Here is a 16,997-nt window from a genome sequence, read left to right on the forward strand (position 1 = left end):
GAAAGAACCTGCATTTTTATGCATTTTGTATCTACATTTTGTATTACACATTCTGCATCCACATTTTTACGCATTAATGCCTGTTACATGAATAAATGAGATTGTGGAATCCTCCACAGACTCGTTATTAAGTCAATTACTGCACTTTTCCTGCCCCTCATTCCCTTCCTTCCCTCCCCTCTTCTGGCCCCTGCCGCCTTGTCCCCTCCCACGCCCCCTCCAAGCCTCTTATGGCTTCCCGCCTCCTTCCCGGCCCCGCCCCTCCGCTGCGTCGCGAAGGCCAAGAGGGCAAGGCGGGCTTTACGACAGCCGCGTTGCGGCGGGGCGGAGCGTGGAGCGGCTGGCGCGCTTGGCGGCAGCAGTGGGAGGCAGGCCGGCAGGCAGGCAGGCACACGGAGTTGCAGGCGGGTGGCGGCGGCAGTGCTTGCAGTGAGGGCGGGAGCAAGTGAGGCGCTGAGCGTGTGTGAGGGAGGGAAGGAGGGAGCAGCCCGCGCCGGCTGCCCGCAGCACCAGTCAGGCCCCGCCGCCCCCCGCAGCCCTGCGCCGAGGCCGGGCCGAGCTGAGCTGGGTCGGGCCCGGGCCATGCTGCTCACGGTGTACTGTGTGCGGAGGGACCTCTCCGAGGTGACCTTTTCCCTCCAGGTCGACGCCGACTTCGAGCTGCACAACTTCCGCGCTCTGTGCGAGCTCGAGTCCGGCATCCCTGCAGCCGAGAGCCAGGTATGCCGGGCAGCGAGCGGGGCCTCCCTTAGGAACTGCCCCTCACGCCCTTCTTTGCCTCTGGGAAGGTATGGGGGTGGGGGGAAGCTGGATGGCCATTCCCAGCTCGCCCCCACATCCGGGAGGGAGCTGGAATCGGTAGCTGCCCCCACACACTCCGAGCGTAGGGTGGAGTGCTAAGGGAGGGAGAGGAGAACCTGACCGCAGACGCACGCACCCACTGCAGCCTGAGGGGCGTGCGGACTATTGGGCGGCCTGCCCCACTTTCCGGCTCTTTGGCCCCTTCTTCCCTAATAATCCCGAGTTTGGTGTGTCGTCGAGGACCTCACAAGCCCTAGGTTTGCAAGAGTTCATTCATCTGCTTCCCCAACCAGAAATACCAGTTTGGATCCCTGTGATAGATGTTCTTCTCCTTTTTGGAAAGGGTTCCTGCTTAAGTAAACGTAATTTACCTATAAATGTAGAGATTTGCACTGTAAGTGAAGGAAAGTTCGATACTTGCACTACCTTGTTTTGAGGCCTTTGGAAAATCTATTTACCCTTTTCCCTACTACCTGCGTTTCTGGTTCTATTCTTTTTTTTTTTTTTAAAGTAAAGCAATTATTAGTTCAACTCAAACTATTTGTTTCTTTGGTTTCTTCCCTGGTAATAGGCCAAAATCCCTTTCTTTCAGGTCACAGTTCAGAGTTTGGGTCAGTGCAAAGATCAGTGCTTTATGAGGGTATTTGCTTTAAAATGGCCTAGTATCTTCTCAGTGTGATTTGCTTGTTTCACTTTCCTGCACTGCTGGAAAGAAGTTCAGCTGCTCTTAAATTTTAAATAAGCAAAGTAATTTATTCTCCAAATGCTTTGGTGCTGCCACCAAAAATAATTGGTCACAATAAGTCTGACGCCTTCACACTAAAACTTTTAAATCCTGACTTGGCAAATGGATCTTGGAGGGCATAGTGCAAACATTAAGAACATTATAGATGTCCTCCAAGGCCCCAGAATGTAAATCTTGATTTCCTACTGCAGTTATGAAATAGTTCCAAAAACTATTGCCTGACTACAGCTTGTTCTGCCCTGTGTTATGGTAAACAAATGTGCCCATATTTTCATCAGGAGTGTGATTCCTGTACGCCAGGTGAACTTCAGAATGTTGGCATGAAGCTGAATATCACAAAGAATTTATTTCAGGGCCCAGTGTCACTCAGATAGGCTGTCTGGCAAAAGTTACAAAGAAATTGGTAAAGGATATTTTGTAACTTCTATAAAAAGCTAATCCACAAAAAGTCAGGAACCAGTTCCTGTCAGTCTCTCCAGAGAGCTAGGAGAGAACAGTTTAACGGGGAAAATCAACAAGTTTTTGAATGTGACTTCTTCGGTCTCTTTCCTCTGGCTGTTTTATTACCCTGGTTATAATATGGTAGGAGAAATAAAAAATTAAAGCGTGTAAATTGATTTTGTTGTTATTAGGGCTTGGGAGAGGACAAAGATTGAGATTGTCTCTGTTCCTGCATTTTCTGAGATGGCTGTAACAAAAAATTTAAAGAGGGTGTCAGATTCAAAGACACTTGGTCCTTTGGTCAAGCCAGCCAGGCACTGTCCTCGGCCAGCTTGGAATGCTAAGAATACCTTACTAATTTGACAATTAGGCTAACTCCAGATTCGTTCTATTGGTTAGGTCATTTTGGCATTTACTTCCTTCCCAAGCCACATTAGCCTATGGAAACCTGGGCTTCAGCTAGTGTTGAGACTGTATTACATAGCTGTAAACAGCTCCTGTTTTTCAAGTTTGTTCTGTTGGCCCCATTGTAACCTAACACACTATCTATTTTAAGATGTCTGGTGGTCGGTCATCTCAGTTGCTTGCCCACGGGCAGGAACAGGATCCACCCTAGACACCTGAGTCATTTCCTTTCACCAAGTCATAATAGTAAACATCATTATAGTTTTTTCCCCACAAAAACATCATCTTCACTTACTTGAGGTCCTCCCCGCTTGTACTTAACCAGGATTCTCCCATGTTACTTGCCCTCCCTCCCTCCCTCTCAAAGTTCTCCCGGTCTCTTTACCTCTTACTTACCTTCTCCATTCTCATTCCTTCACTTTCATTTCTACAGGGAATCTTTTTTTTCCCCCTCAATGTTTCTGGCTATTCTTCACTGTCACTTTGTGTCTAAACCTCTACTCCAAACTTTTCTGGTCACTTACCTCTATGAATAAAATGTTTTGGAATATGTATCTTTGTGATGTATATAATAAATTATATATATAAACTAATGTGCATTTTTTACATATGCATGTGTATTGTAGGTAATATATATAGTAATAATAGGTATCAATTATATACAGGAATAAAGGAATACTTTATGTACATTGTAACAGACACAGAATAGTATTTACAAAAGGATGAACTAAAATAAGTGGAAATGAAAAGCCTAATATTTTCTATTCCTACATCCTTAAAGAATTGTCTTGCATGCCTGTCCCACACTGAGGATCACTGGTTTAGAATTCAGTCTTTCACATCCGCACTGATTGTGCACAAGCATACGCTTGAAAAACGTGTTGACTTTTAACAACTTTAGTCTGATTCTAGTAGTTATAAAGTGACAACATATTTAGAACAGAAAACTCCTCTCTACTTGTACATGTGATTAAAGCTGGGCATGTTCCATCTCTTAATACAAGTGTGGGCTTGGAAGCCAGTGGTGGCTGTTTGAGTCTTTGATGCAGACCTGGCTGGGAGAACTTCAAACACTATCAGAACTTAGTTTAACTTTAATGTCTTCGTATTTTTGAAACATTGTTATAATTTATCCCTGTAGGTGGCATGTGGTAAAAATGCGTACAGAATGTTAGGACTCTCAAATAAAAGGCATATTTAAATGCCAAATAAGAAAAACACTAACTTTATGATACTGGAAATGCAGCTCTGCACACAGTTTGATTTGTGGTTTGTAAAACACTGTTTTAAACCAGGGGAAGTGGAAACTTTATATTGTAGCTTGGCTTTGGTACATATTTTCACAGGTAATTTTCATGGTTTTTTTTTCCTGATAAATACTACATATTCACCATAGGAAACTTGTAACATACAGAAAAGGATAAATAAGAGTACAATTATTTATTACATCATAACCCAGATATAACCGCAGTTTACTTTTTAGTGTATTTTTTCTAAGCTTTTTTTCCTTTATATGAATGTATCTTTTAAATGTGTCTTTTAAACCTGATGGCCTGAACTTCATAAACAGTTTCATTGTGCCTTACTCTTCTTTTCTTACTTTTCTTACTTTTTGTAGTCAGCACTACCTTGGCAACATTTTCTCAACATTTCAGAGTCTTCAAATTTGTAATTTTAATGGCCACATAATATACTATCACATTAGATGTACTACAGTTTATTCAAGTGTTTCTCTATAGTTGGGCATTTGAATTGGGAAAAATGGGAAGCAGTTAATGAGTAACATGTCCGTGGCATTGCCCCAGCTTCTGATTATTTTCTTAGGATGAGTTTTTAGATACGGAATTGCCAGGTCTCTTGAAACGCTTTTAGTAACTTGCCAAGTTATCTTCCAGAAAGGTTGTAAAAGTGAAGCTGACTATAACATGGGATAGTATTTGTAGATCACTTGGCATGTAATGAGCTTTCAAGTAGTGGTAGATACTACTACGAAGCGTACAGATGTGATTCTGAGAGTTTTGTGGTCTTCATTGCTAGAAATGTACTGTTAAAATTTCTGCTGATTGAAGGCTCTCATTCAGAGACCAGAAGACATTTGACATCTTTTAAAGGTCTTGGTGTTGTATTAATTAGTCTATTCAACGTTGATTGAGATTAGAATTGGGTCTCTAGGGTGTGCCTCTGGAATAAGTACTAGCAGTCGTGCTAGTTTTGCAGACTGACTTGTGGCTGCAAAATTTTCCTGTTGTCTGTTCTTATAACTGACAAAACTTGAATTTTGAGCTTTGTAGCCTTTGAGTCAGGTATCATGAAAATGATGGAAAGCATCGCCAGTTCCATTACTGAAACTCCTTTTGTTTTGACTGGTAGAAATTTGAAAACACTGATGTAGTAGATAGTTGTATTAAGCTAGAAAAATCACTCAGATTTATTCTAGGGAGCTGCAAAATGATTTTCTTTCTTAGACTCCTAGGCGTATTCTAACAAAAAGAAATGAGTGCTTTGTGGCAGTTGTAATTTCCACTAAGCTTTTGTTTATTTCATTTGTGTCCTTCTACTAAAATGGAATACACTTGCTGCTTTGTCAGTGTGAAGAAAGAATGTTTGCTCCTCACCCACATTCTCCAGGCTAGTATCTTTACAGAATTGGGGCAGATAGCAATATTCCACATTTCACTGACATGTTTGATGGTAGTGATTACTGTATCTTACATTTTTATTGTTAGGTCAGGCTACCTTGCTTTAAAAAAAATTACATCGTCTGCTAAGGAAAGACTGCTAACTGAACAGTATGGAGTGATGTATAATGTCTGTAAAATGGGAGTCCAAAGAGTGAGAAGCTGAGAGTGGTTCTTTCGTATGTTCGGGGCAGCAGAGGTATTGAGCAATGTTTTGATGTCTCTGGTGAGTATAGGCTGTTAGTGCTGATGCGTAGCTTCATAGCTTTTGTTAAGGCCTCCCAGCTAATTCACCAGGCCACTTTGGACTTAGTTTTGTGGGACTTGTAATTGGTACTAAGGACGTTAGGCAGATGTTCCAATCCCAGTTCTCGTGTAGCTGCAGGTTACCTATGTCTGTTTCCCTGTCCATAAAATGGAGCAAATGATACCCACCTCAAAGAAAGTGGTGTGAGACTTAACTGAATGGACATGAGGAAGTAAGTGTGAGGCTGAGAACCTGGTTGATGCTGGTTCTCAGTAGAAGCTCGCTCCATGGTATCTGTCTGCTATCTTAACGTGGCTTTCCATGTAGCATTTACAACCTGAAGAGAATTTAATGATCTTGTGGACTAGGAGCATTTTGATTCTCTGAGTTGGAGGGCTTGTTGTAGATCAGTAAATGTTCTCTTTTAAGTACAGTTAGAATATATCAATTGATCACATATCTTTAAATATACCGAGAATTGAATTTTTGAACCTGGAAAATTAAGGAGTAAGCCTTGGACCAGTGGTATCTTCTTATGGTGACCTCACAATGTTGAAGCCCCCTTGTAAGAGCTCCTCCATGGCATTTCTCTCAGCATGCCTTTTCGTTGCTGCAGTTTTAACCTGTGACACCTGTCACTTCAGATTTATGGTAGTTTTTCCAAGCAGTCCCACAAGTTAGAATGTGACTCCTGGGTTGTATTGCAAACAATCTGTGTTGATTCTGGTGTATCTTTCACCATAAGGTAAATATCTAAATAAGGCAGTGTGACTGGATTGGTAGAGTGACAGATGCAATATGTTGTAACATGTTTTAACTTTGCAGGTTGAGAGTGAGAACTGACAATACTTTTCTAGTCATGTATAGAACTTAACAAAGTATGATCAGACCTACTAACTCTACAAATCAATTTTTTGCTCATCTCCCGAAGTGTTTGATTTGGGAGGGAACTAAATTCCATTTCCTATTAGTTCTATTCCTCATGTCAGTGCAATTCTGAAAGCAAATGGGATATTTCATTTTTTTGCAGTTTAAGTCCTGTATTTTTCAGATTCTGTGTTGGGCAGTCTTGTTATGAGAGCTGTGAGGAAACAGTATAAAATGGTAGTGTGGCAGAAAGATCTGGAAGGGACAGCTGTAATGATTATCTAGCCCCAACTGCTTGCTTGACGAATGGGAAATGTGAAGCCTGGACCAGCTGAGGGGCTGGGCTCCTTGCAGAGCCAGGACAGAACTCAGACTCCTCAGTTTGCATGTGGCCTGGTCGAAAAACAAATGTTAGGAAGAAAACCTTTCAGAACCTGAGTTAATTCTGAAGGCCCTTCTGGAGTGTATAATAGTGCAGGGCAGGTTTTATGTTCCTGCATGGTCAAATTATAGTACGCCCTTTGTGTGTTCCTTTTCTTTCCATAGCACACAGTTTCATCTGTTTTTATGCTCTCAGGTTTTCTTCAGTGTTTGATTGCACATGATAAAATGTTTTATTCGTAGTATGTATCTGATCCTTTTTTTCCATCTGTATTTTAATTGTTCTTTTCTGAATTTCTTCCACTTTTATCTTCCACTCATAAGAGTAATAAAACTGGAGATGATAGAAGAGTGGGAAGAATGCAGGAACCTTTAGACTTGTCAGTGTGCAAAGATCCTTAAAAAGTGGACACATTGAGGTGTAATGTACAGCATGGTGACTCCAGCTAAGCATACTGTATCATATATTTGGAAGTTGCTAAGAGTAAATCTCAAAAGTTCTCATCACAAGGAACAATTTTTGAACAGCAGTAGACTCAGAGACACTGAGAAGTGACTGATGATTACCATGGGAGAGGGGTTGGGGTGGGTGGGTGGGGAGGTTGAGGGGGATAAAGGGGCACAAAAATTCTCAATCATAATGTAGGTTGGTCACAGAGATAGTAGTACAGCATGGAGAATATAGCCAGTGATTCTGTAACATCTTCCTATGCTGACAGATAGGAACCACACTAGTGGGGGTGAGGATTTAATAATATGGATAACTGTTGAACCACTCACTGTGTTGTATACTTGTAACTAATATAAGATTGTATATCAATGATATTTAAATAATAATAATAAAAAGAAACTTTTTTTAACTATGTGAGGTCACAAAACTGAGGATGTTAACTTATTGTAATCATTCTCCAATATATACGTACATCAGAACAAATGGGTTGTATACCTAAAACTAATGCAGTGTCATATGTCAGTTATATATCTCACTAAAACTGGCAGGGGATGGGGAGCACATTATTTAATAGTATTTTGGTTAACATACACAGAGTAAATTGTTCCCATTTCTTTCCCTGCTTAAAATTAAACCTAAAATTATATCCACTGCTTCCATTGACTCTTTAGTCCTTTAATTCAGCAAGTACTGGGGCATTATTTATCCAACAGGCCCTTTTGTAGGTATTTGGGATATGGCAAATAAAGTCCTTGTCTTCAAGTAGCTTTTATTTTACTTTGGACAGAAAGACAATAAAGAAATAAATATAGAGTATGTGTGAAGCAAGGGTACATTTTAAATGGTAATTAGGGAAGGGCTCTGAAGAAGTAATGTCTGACTGGAGACCTAAAAAAAACAGGGGAAGAACTTTCCTCGGGTAGAGAGAAGAGCAAGTGAAACAGCTCTGGGGGGAAGTTGATATTTTTATTCGATGCTCAGCAATCACCGTGTGATAGCAAGTCAGAGGGAGAGCTGGGGCCTGGCTGTTTGGGCCTAGCAGGAGACGGGAAAGACTCTGGCTTTCGTTCTCGGTGTAACGGGAAACCACTGGAGGGTTTTGAGCAGGGAGTGACGTTATCCCATGAAGAAGAAAACTAGTCTCTTCTGCTTAGTGCCATGTTACTTCTCAGAGCTTTAAACTGTTAAATCTTTTCTGGTTGTAGATTGTCTATGCTGAAAGACCTCTTACAGACAACCACAGATCACTGGCCTCTTACGGCTTGAAAGATGGGGACGTTGTGATTTTACGACAGAAGGAGAATGCAGACTCTCGACCTCCAGTACCGTTCCCAAGTAAGACATCTCGTAATGTTGTGACATCCCCCAGACACAGTCAGTAGCCAGCATAGCATAGTGGTTCAGAATTTTGGATTCGCTTTGGATTCAGACTCCAGGGAACGTATCCTGACTCTGCCTCTTGCTTGCTATGTAACCTTGGGCAGATTTCCTCATCTCTAGGATAGGTGCTATAATTAACCCCAGGTCCTAGAGTTGATGTGAGAATAATGCACATAAAACCTTTGAGACACAGCAAGGCCTAAATGTTAGCTTCTATTGTTAATCAGTGGAAATTTTATCCTTGGGCAGGACTTGAGAGGCTACATTTGCCTATGGTTCCTGACTGTTGCTATTTTGTGTTCGGCCTTCAGAGGCAGACCTTTGCAGAGTATTTTATAGTCAGCCACGTGTTTGCACCTGTACATTTCACTGTATCTCAAAGCTGTTGTAGGAGAAGAACTTCTTCTTTACAATTTGTTAACGTTAACAGATGAAGCTCTGATTTTAAATATCTTCAAAGTTACATAACTAACAAATGAAGGCGCAGGAATTAAAACTTGGTGCTTTTTCCATTACACTGAGCTTGATGAATATTAAGCAGCTGGACCATTAAATTCTGGTTCTTTCCAACCAACTGTATTAATCATGTAAAAAGAAACAGTTATGTGCCTTAGATGCTCCATCTAGAATAGGTGTTCATAGTCTGGAATCTGTACAATAGGTGTTTATAGCCTGGATCTGTACATAGGTGGTTTCTGTCTCCCTGAGATAATGTGCAGAATGATGTGGCTTTGGGTATGTGTGCATTTTAAGGGAAGAGGGTCCATAATTTTCTTTAGATATGCAAGGAGGTTCGTGATCTACAAAATGTTCAAAGAACTGTTTTATGAAATCTATTAGTTTTTGCCATTCTCTGCTATATATTCTGGTAGATTTCTTTAAACAGAGTTTAGTCTCTAGGTCACTTAGTTTTAAAGTTTATATCAACAGCTGATATGTATCTGGGTGAAGACAGATTCTAGCTTAGATCACAGTGTTTCCATTTTACCTGAAACTGGGCTTATAAGAGGCCATCAGGCCCTGTTCCTCCCAGGTCTGGATTACATTAGTCCCTTGGGGCTACTGTTAAACTTTAAAAGGAGTTGTGATTCAGATATGCCAGTCAATAAAAAAACAGATCTTTGGTTAATTTGGTGAGATTATGAGTTCTGGAAATTCACTTTTTTTCCTATACTGTCCGATAAGGACAAGAGAGCCAGTAGGTGGGGGAAGGGAAGAGGATCTAGTTTATAAGGTAAACAAGTTTTTCAAAATTACTCTGAAGCGAATGGACTCTCAAGATAAGTATAACACGCTTGAAGATAAAACTTCTCAACCCACAGAGAAAGCCCACTCATACATGTTTTGCTAGTTGGTACAGATTAACTCCCTGGCAAAGATCATGCCGAATGGCAGGATCACCTTCTCATTGGTTGAGAGTTGTAAACACATGTGCGCGTGCACACACTCGTTTACTACCTGCCAGTTGAGGTCTGTTTAAAGAAAGTGACTAGTTCTACCCACACTGAAAGGCAGAAACTACAGCCTGAGTTTAATTTAAGCATTCCCTTCTACTTGAAGTCCAAAGGCTTCAGGATAATCTTGGACTTGGGATAAGAGTGATTGTCAGATATACTTTTAGGGTTGAAGAAATGCGATTCATTCAGTCTGGCCCCTCATTCTGGCTCTACTTCTCTTCTTTCTCTTTCTTTTTTTCTTTTTCCTTTTTTAAATAACAGTTTTATTGAGATGTCATTCACATTCCATACAATTCACTCATTTAAAGGGTACAATTCAGTGATCTTGAGTTAATTCAGAGTTGTGTGATGACCATCACTACAATCAATTGTCGCACATTGTCATCTCCTTTAAGAGACCCTGTGCCTATCTGCAGTCATTCCCCATCTGCCTCGCAGCCTCTTAAGCCCTAGACGAGCATCAGTCTACTTCCTGTCTCTTATGTATTTTCCTGGTCTGGACATTTCACATACATGGAACCGCACAGTCTGTGGTCCTTGTGTAGCGCTCCCTTTTATTTTCCTTTCCTCTTAGTGAGGTCAGCTCAGCCTGGAGTGTAGAACCTGAGTTGTAGCCTCCAAACCTGTTGCACCTTCTGGTGTTCTCAGCACTGGGATCTTGTGCAAGTCTCCTTTCTTGTTTCTCTCTCCTGTGAAATGACTGGCCCTGCTAACCCCTCAAGGGTGTGAGAAGAGTTAGCAGCGACTGCAGATGAAAAATTCAAAGGACTAATGTGTTTAGCACAGACTTGTAGAATTTCACATCTAACATTTATGCTGTTCCTTTGATGTGTGGCATTCTTTATCCAAGAATATGTCAGGGCTCTTTGAAGCCTATGTCAAAGCAGATTAGGATTTTCTCAACCACATCCAGGTTTATGTGGTTACATTTATTAAGACTAGCTTTAATTTTTTAAAAACCTCAAGTAAAAACTTAGTTTGTTTTGGGACATTTTCTAAACCAAAAATTGGTGGTTTCTACCATTGCCGGCCCCCCTTTCCTATTCTTTCCTGTGGGTTCACTCTCAGACTGCAATCTTTATAATCAGAGTCAGCATGAGAAGGAGCCAGAGAAGGGACATTCGAATGTCTACAACCCTCATTTACTATTCCGTACCATGTATGAGCACATGTTCTGCTGTTTCCTTCAAATGCTTGTTTTATGGAGTCATTTGAAGTAAACTTTAAATCAATTTTCCCCCACAGACTTACCCCGAATAGACTTCCGTAGTATAGCTGTGCCTGGCACGTCAGGCTCCCGGCAGCGCCAGCCACCCGGAGCACAGCAGTCCCACTCATCTCCTGGAGAGATAGCTTCATCTCCTCAGGGCTTGGACAACCCAGCCTTGCTCCGAGACATGTTGCTGGCCAACCCCCATGAGCTGTCCTTGCTGAAGGAACGCAATCCACCCCTGGCAGATGCTCTGCTCAGTGGAGACCTTGGTAAGCTTATAAGTTTGGAAGGCCATCAAGCCGACCTGAAGTGAAGTAGTTGTATCACAACAAATGTGGAGAAATTCATGCAACTGGTGTGTTCAGTCCACTGTGTTACGTGATTTATTGAATACACCAATTGCTCTGTGAGAGGTAAATTAGTGCTGATGTCAGAGGCTGGGTTAATTGGAAATAGCGATAGAATTTTAGGACCGCTTGGAGTTCTGAAATCTAGCTAGACCAGCCACCTCCGTTTATGTTTTTTTCCTAATTGTTTTAGGAGCACATAACCCAGGTACTGATATTTTAATCTCTTCAGTTAGACCTTCAATTAAAGAGAATACCAATAAGCAGGCTGATGCCAATTGATAAGGTTTTAGTTGCAGGGAACAGATCCAGTGCCATCAACTTCTGTGTCAAAATGGAGCCCATCCTCCCCAAGCTTGATAGTGGGGTGGTTGCCAACAGTTTATTTGGAGCTGGATTTGAGCCTTTAAAAAAAAAAACAACATTTATTCTTAGCCATCTTTATGAATAAAGTTTTCTCTGTAAATTTCTCCAGTTTTATACTTGGGTTTATAAAACTGTACTGATTAAATTTTCAAATGTCATAGACACTTAGTAACTCATTCCTCAACTGAACATTTTTAAATTAAGGCAGTAATCACCTACCAGACAAAGATGCAGATTTAAGCATACAGTTAAGTTTTGGCAAACTTATGTAGCCACCACCCCAATTGAGATATAGAACATTTTTTCTCACTCTAGTAAGTTCCATTATGTTCTTCTCTAGTCAGTTTCTTCTTTGTAGACTACCACCATTCTGATAATCATTGTACAGATTAGTTTTGCCTATTTTTGATCTTCATGTAAATAGAATCATATAGTATGTCCTCTCGTGTCAGGCTTCTTTCACTCAATGTTTTTTTAGATTCATCCATGTTGTGTGTATTAATAGTTCATGTGACCATTATATTGGTTTCATTAATATCTTATGCAACATCTCAATTGCCGAAGACCATGATGATGGTACATTTCAGTTTATACATTTAAATGCACCCAATTTAAGAAATAGCAAAATGAAGATGGTTCTTGTATGTCTTAAAGCAAGCATTGTTTTCTCTTTACAAATTTTCCTGCCTATTATCCATCATGTAGTACAGATAGGCTCACAATAGCTTGCATTTAATTTATCTGGTGTAAGGCAGAGAATTTATAAACTAGAAAAGGAAAAGGGGGTTGTATGCTTTATTTTATTTCTAGGTAATAGAATAATAAGGGCAGTGGGGTCATGTATCTGCCACACAGTCATTCCCCACTGATTTAAAGTGAAAAGATGTTGTATCTGAATAGAAACAGTATGATGGGTATCTTCTTACAAGTATAAATGGTTTTTGCAAATATTTATGCTGAATTTAGGTGAAGAAGTAGTGTTGCCTCAAAGAACAGAGAGCACGTATACTTGTTTATTTAAAGTAATTTTTAAGTATCCTTGCTGCATCTCTTGCAGTTGTATTTGAGGAGTTATTTGATGTGGGAAAGTGCTAATAATGAATGAAAATGTAGTGGTACTTAAGATTTTTCCCCTTATTTTCGTAGAGAAATTTTCTAGGGTCCTTGTTGAGCAGCAGCAGGACCGAGCCCGGAGAGAGCAAGAGAGGATTCGCCTCTTTTCTGCCGACCCTTTTGATCTTGAAGCTCAGGCAAAGATAGAAGAAGATATAAGGTAATGACCCTTCACCTACAGAGCAAGATTTAGAGAATCCAGATTTCCCAGACTGTAGGTGATCTTACGTTAATTAGGCATCTGCTTTGAGCTAGCTTCTTTATTTTGCATTTGAGATAATAACTTCAGTCTTTTAGATCATTTATTCACTGTTTTCCCATTTTGATTCAACATTACAAAGGTGCAGTTACCTAACTTAATGACTTTCTCTTCTAAAATTTTATTGGAGACTCGACATCATTAAAGCCACTCCAGGTACATGACCCGGGCCTGAGCAGGAGCTCCCAGCCTGGTGAGGCTGCTAGGCTGCCTACACGGGCCGAGTGGAATCTCTTTCCTTGGTCATAATGTATGGAACCCAGTTAGATTCAGGGCTTAGACATGATTGGGCTAGAGAGAGAGCTCTGTACAAATGGGACTTTGCAGTCCCAAGTCTGTTTTTCTTCTGTAGTTCTGGTACTGGCCTCCGTAGATAAACTGATTCCTGGACACAGTTCCATCTCTAATGCAGTGGGTTCTCACCTACAGCTGCATTAAAGTCCCATGAGAAGCTGTAAAAATGCAGATGCTCGGGCTCTACTACCAAATCGATGAATCAGAATCTTAAGGGGTGGGGCCTTAGCGGGTTCAAAATGCTAATGCCAACCTGGTCACATTCCTGGTCACAAGCAAAATGCTGCTCAGTCAGTCCTTTAATTAAAGAAAACAGCTGCTCCTCCCTGCCCCCCAAATTCAGGGTTTTGTTGCCAATTGTGAAGGCCTTAGTACAGTAGGTCCCCTTACCTGTGGTCAACTACAGTGCAGAAGCAGGTAAGTCAGAAGGTCGATAGTAGCCTAACACCTCATCACAATGCTGTGTCATTCACTTCATCTCATCATGTAGGCGTTTTATCATCTCACATCATCACAACAAGAAGGGTGAATATAGTACAGTACAATATTTTGAGAGACCACATGCATATAAATTTTATTAAGTATATGTTATAATTCTATTTTACTTTTAGTTACTGCTATTAATCTCTTACTGTGCCTAATTTATAAGTAAAACTATTATAGGTATATATATATATATATATATGTATGTATAGGAAAAGACATAGCATATATGGGTTTGATACTATCTGTGGTTTCAGGCATCTACTGGGGTCCTGGACTGTATCCCCTGTGGGTAAGAGGGGACTGCTGTGTACCTAAGAACATAACTGTAACGATAACTGCTTTTAGGGGCTTGTCGTCATCTTTGGATGCTTAAATGAAGCCTAAGTTGATCATTGTATTGTACTGTCAACTTTGAATTCAAATAATTGTTTTCTTATTTCTCTGACTCCGTTTGAAATAGAAGAAATGTAAATTGTACTCCACAGTCAATTGACAGCCCTAAGCCATTCACTTGTGTTCTTGTTGAGTAAATTCCATTAGTTGTATCAGATACTAATGAATATCTTTGAGAAACATCTTACTGGGTATTTAAATCTACCCAGAGAAATAGGAAGATACTTTTCTCTTCTGAAGGAAACCTGACAGTTCTCAGTACTAGTTGCATTCAGCTCAGGAAGGAGGAGTGTCTGGGGAGAGTGGGGAGGCTTCCTAGCCAAACCATGACATCGAGCTTTTGGAAGAGTAGGTGTGAAGTGAAGCATTGTCCATATGGCTCTTGTTCTTTCCCAGGAGTGGGGAAGAGGAAATGGGGTAATGTATACATCTTTGAAAGGAGAAAACCTTGTGCCTCAGAAGAGACTGTACAGAGCCCAGAATAGCCAGAGTAACTGGTATTATCTCAGACTTTTTTGCTGAAATTTATCTTGGTTGGAGTTGATGAGAGGTCGGGAGTGCACAACTAAGTTTAGATTATTTCTAAATTTAATAATGTGGCATAGGCGAAAAGCTGCATAATTATATCAAATGCCTATTAAAGTTGTATTTGGTAAGCTACCTCAGTGATTCCATAGGATGTATGTACACTGAGGTATAATAACTGGCATATATGCCTGACTAAATTAAATGAGTGAATGACTTTGTGAGAATTTTGCTATTTTTCTGCAGAATGGCTGATAAATTCAATCGAGCCTAGAATATTACTACAAAAAGGACAGGCACTAAGATTTAGAGCAGGGGTTGGCAGACTTTTTCCTAAAGGGCCAGATAATAAATACTTTAGGCTTTACATGCTATACTGTCTCTGTCTGTAGCTCAGTCCTCCCAGTGTGGTACCAAAACATCCATAGTTACCTATAAAATACAATAATCCTAAATATTATTAAAATACTTTTATACTTATATTATAAAAATGTAAGTATATTTATGAAATTATTTATGAATACATAGGTGAAAGCTTGTTTACACAAGCAGATGGTGGGCTGGAGTTTGCCAGCCCAGGTTTACAGTTGTCATTTATCTCAGATCTTGGACCCTATTCTGTCATTCTCTTAGTCTGAATTCAGGTAAGTTGCCCAGCCCTGGTCCCCATTAATGTTGGTAGTGTTTTGAAATGTCTTTAAAAGGAGGTTGGGAATGAAGACATGAGACATTGGAGTAAGCTAGAACTCCCTTTTATGTGCTTTTCTCATCTAAGAATGAGAAATAATTTGATGGACCAAATGAACTATGATGTGTATGTGTGTAGTTCTCTAAGTGATAACAAGATAGGTAGATAAGTACATTTTTTGAGTATCTGCTCATCTGTTAGCATTGTGTATTAGATGCTTTATATCTCTCTGTGATCCTATAATAGGAATTACCCTCATTTTTCAGATTAGAAATCTAATCTTAGAGATTAAGCAGCAGATACAACACAAGCAGTTGAAACGTATGTGTTACGTTTGCAAGTGATTTTTAATGCACTCGATATAGGAAATGTACCCAGATACCCAGAAATTCCTCAGTTAAAACTGGAATATTCATGAAATTCTGACATTCTACAGGATAAAAAGGGTTGTTGACCCTTACTCTCAAGAAGTTTATTTTCCTGTTAATGGGCTTATAAAGGGAAATGACTGTTCTTCATGAATACACTTTGTATGCCTAGATTTTCTGCCAACTTTTAAAATCTGAAATGTGACTTTGAAACAGACTTCTCTTCATGGAAATAATGATTTTAGTGTATGTGGTTTTGGTTTGTTACAGGCAGCAGAACATTGAGGAAAATATGACAATAGCTATGGAAGAGGCTCCGGAAAGTTTTGGCCAAGTAGTGATGCTTTATATTAACTGCAAAGTGAATGGACATCCTGTGAAAGCCTTTGTTGACTCAGGTAGCATCTCTTGTCTTCTGTGTCTTTGTCCCTCCATCCAACATTCTGGCCTGACACAGGGAGAAGGAGAGACCCTGGTGTCCATTCAGGGTGGCAGTGGGCCTTTGGACTGCTAATTAACAAGCCTGGGTGGGGGTTGGTTATTTCACTTGCCAATATTTTCTTGTTTATAATAGGTTTATTTCTTTAATCATTTCTTAACCAGTTTTGTATTTACCTTCCCACCTCCCCTTATTTGGCATCCTGAATTTCTGGAATACCTTTGTAAGGAATTGGGGTATAAGTGGGTTTGGCAGAGTGTAAGCCAAACAAATACCCCAGCCTGGTCTGTGCTGGCACTTTGCCAGGAACTGTGAGGCCTGAAAGGGTATGTGGGGCATGGTTCTTGCCCTTAACTTAACAGCCAAGTAAGGAGACAAGAAGTTCTCCATTTGAGGATTCAGGTTATTCCTTTACCAACAGACACCTTTTCTCTCAGTAACAACTCTGCATTTGTAGCTAATGTGGGTGTGACAGAGGCTCTTACTGTGTCTTAATTCTGGGGATCTCACTCAGGCTTTAAAAGGATGAGTTTCTAGAGTAGTAAAAACTCCTATTCAAGTAATACTTGCCTCCATTTTCCACAAGTGTTTGAGCTATCATTAAGAGTTCATGTCTTGAGATGCATATATTCCACATCTGCTGGTTATTCCAT

At 40.4% G+C, this 16,997-nt stretch overlaps 1 protein-coding gene across 3 annotated transcripts in view; it reads left to right on the forward strand.

Moving 5' to 3' along the window:
• Positions 1–354: 354 nt before the first annotated feature.
• The window catches only part of DDI2 (DNA damage inducible 1 homolog 2), a 38,292-nt gene continuing 21,649 nt past the window's right edge, over positions 355–16,997 (forward strand). Inside the window, exons 1-5 of one of the 3 annotated variants that reach the window (XR_012130007.1) lie at positions 355–720; positions 8,222–8,351; positions 11,099–11,335; positions 12,926–13,052; positions 16,176–16,303. Coding sequence is in view for 2 of the 3 variants with exons in the window: in XM_017640169.3 (XP_017495658.1) it covers positions 583–720; positions 8,222–8,351; positions 11,099–11,335; positions 12,926–13,052; positions 16,176–16,303 (760 nt within the window). In the remaining variant the exon portion in view is untranslated. The remainder of the gene's footprint in view (positions 721–8,221; positions 8,352–11,098; positions 11,336–12,925; positions 13,053–16,175; positions 16,304–16,997) is intronic. The other 2 variants (XM_017640169.3, XM_017640167.3) reach the window with 2 other exon arrangements.

Source organism: Manis javanica, chromosome 4 (genome assembly GCF_040802235.1).
Source record: "Manis javanica isolate MJ-LG chromosome 4, MJ_LKY, whole genome shotgun sequence".
Lineage (NCBI taxonomy): Eukaryota > Metazoa > Chordata > Mammalia > Pholidota > Manidae > Manis > Manis javanica.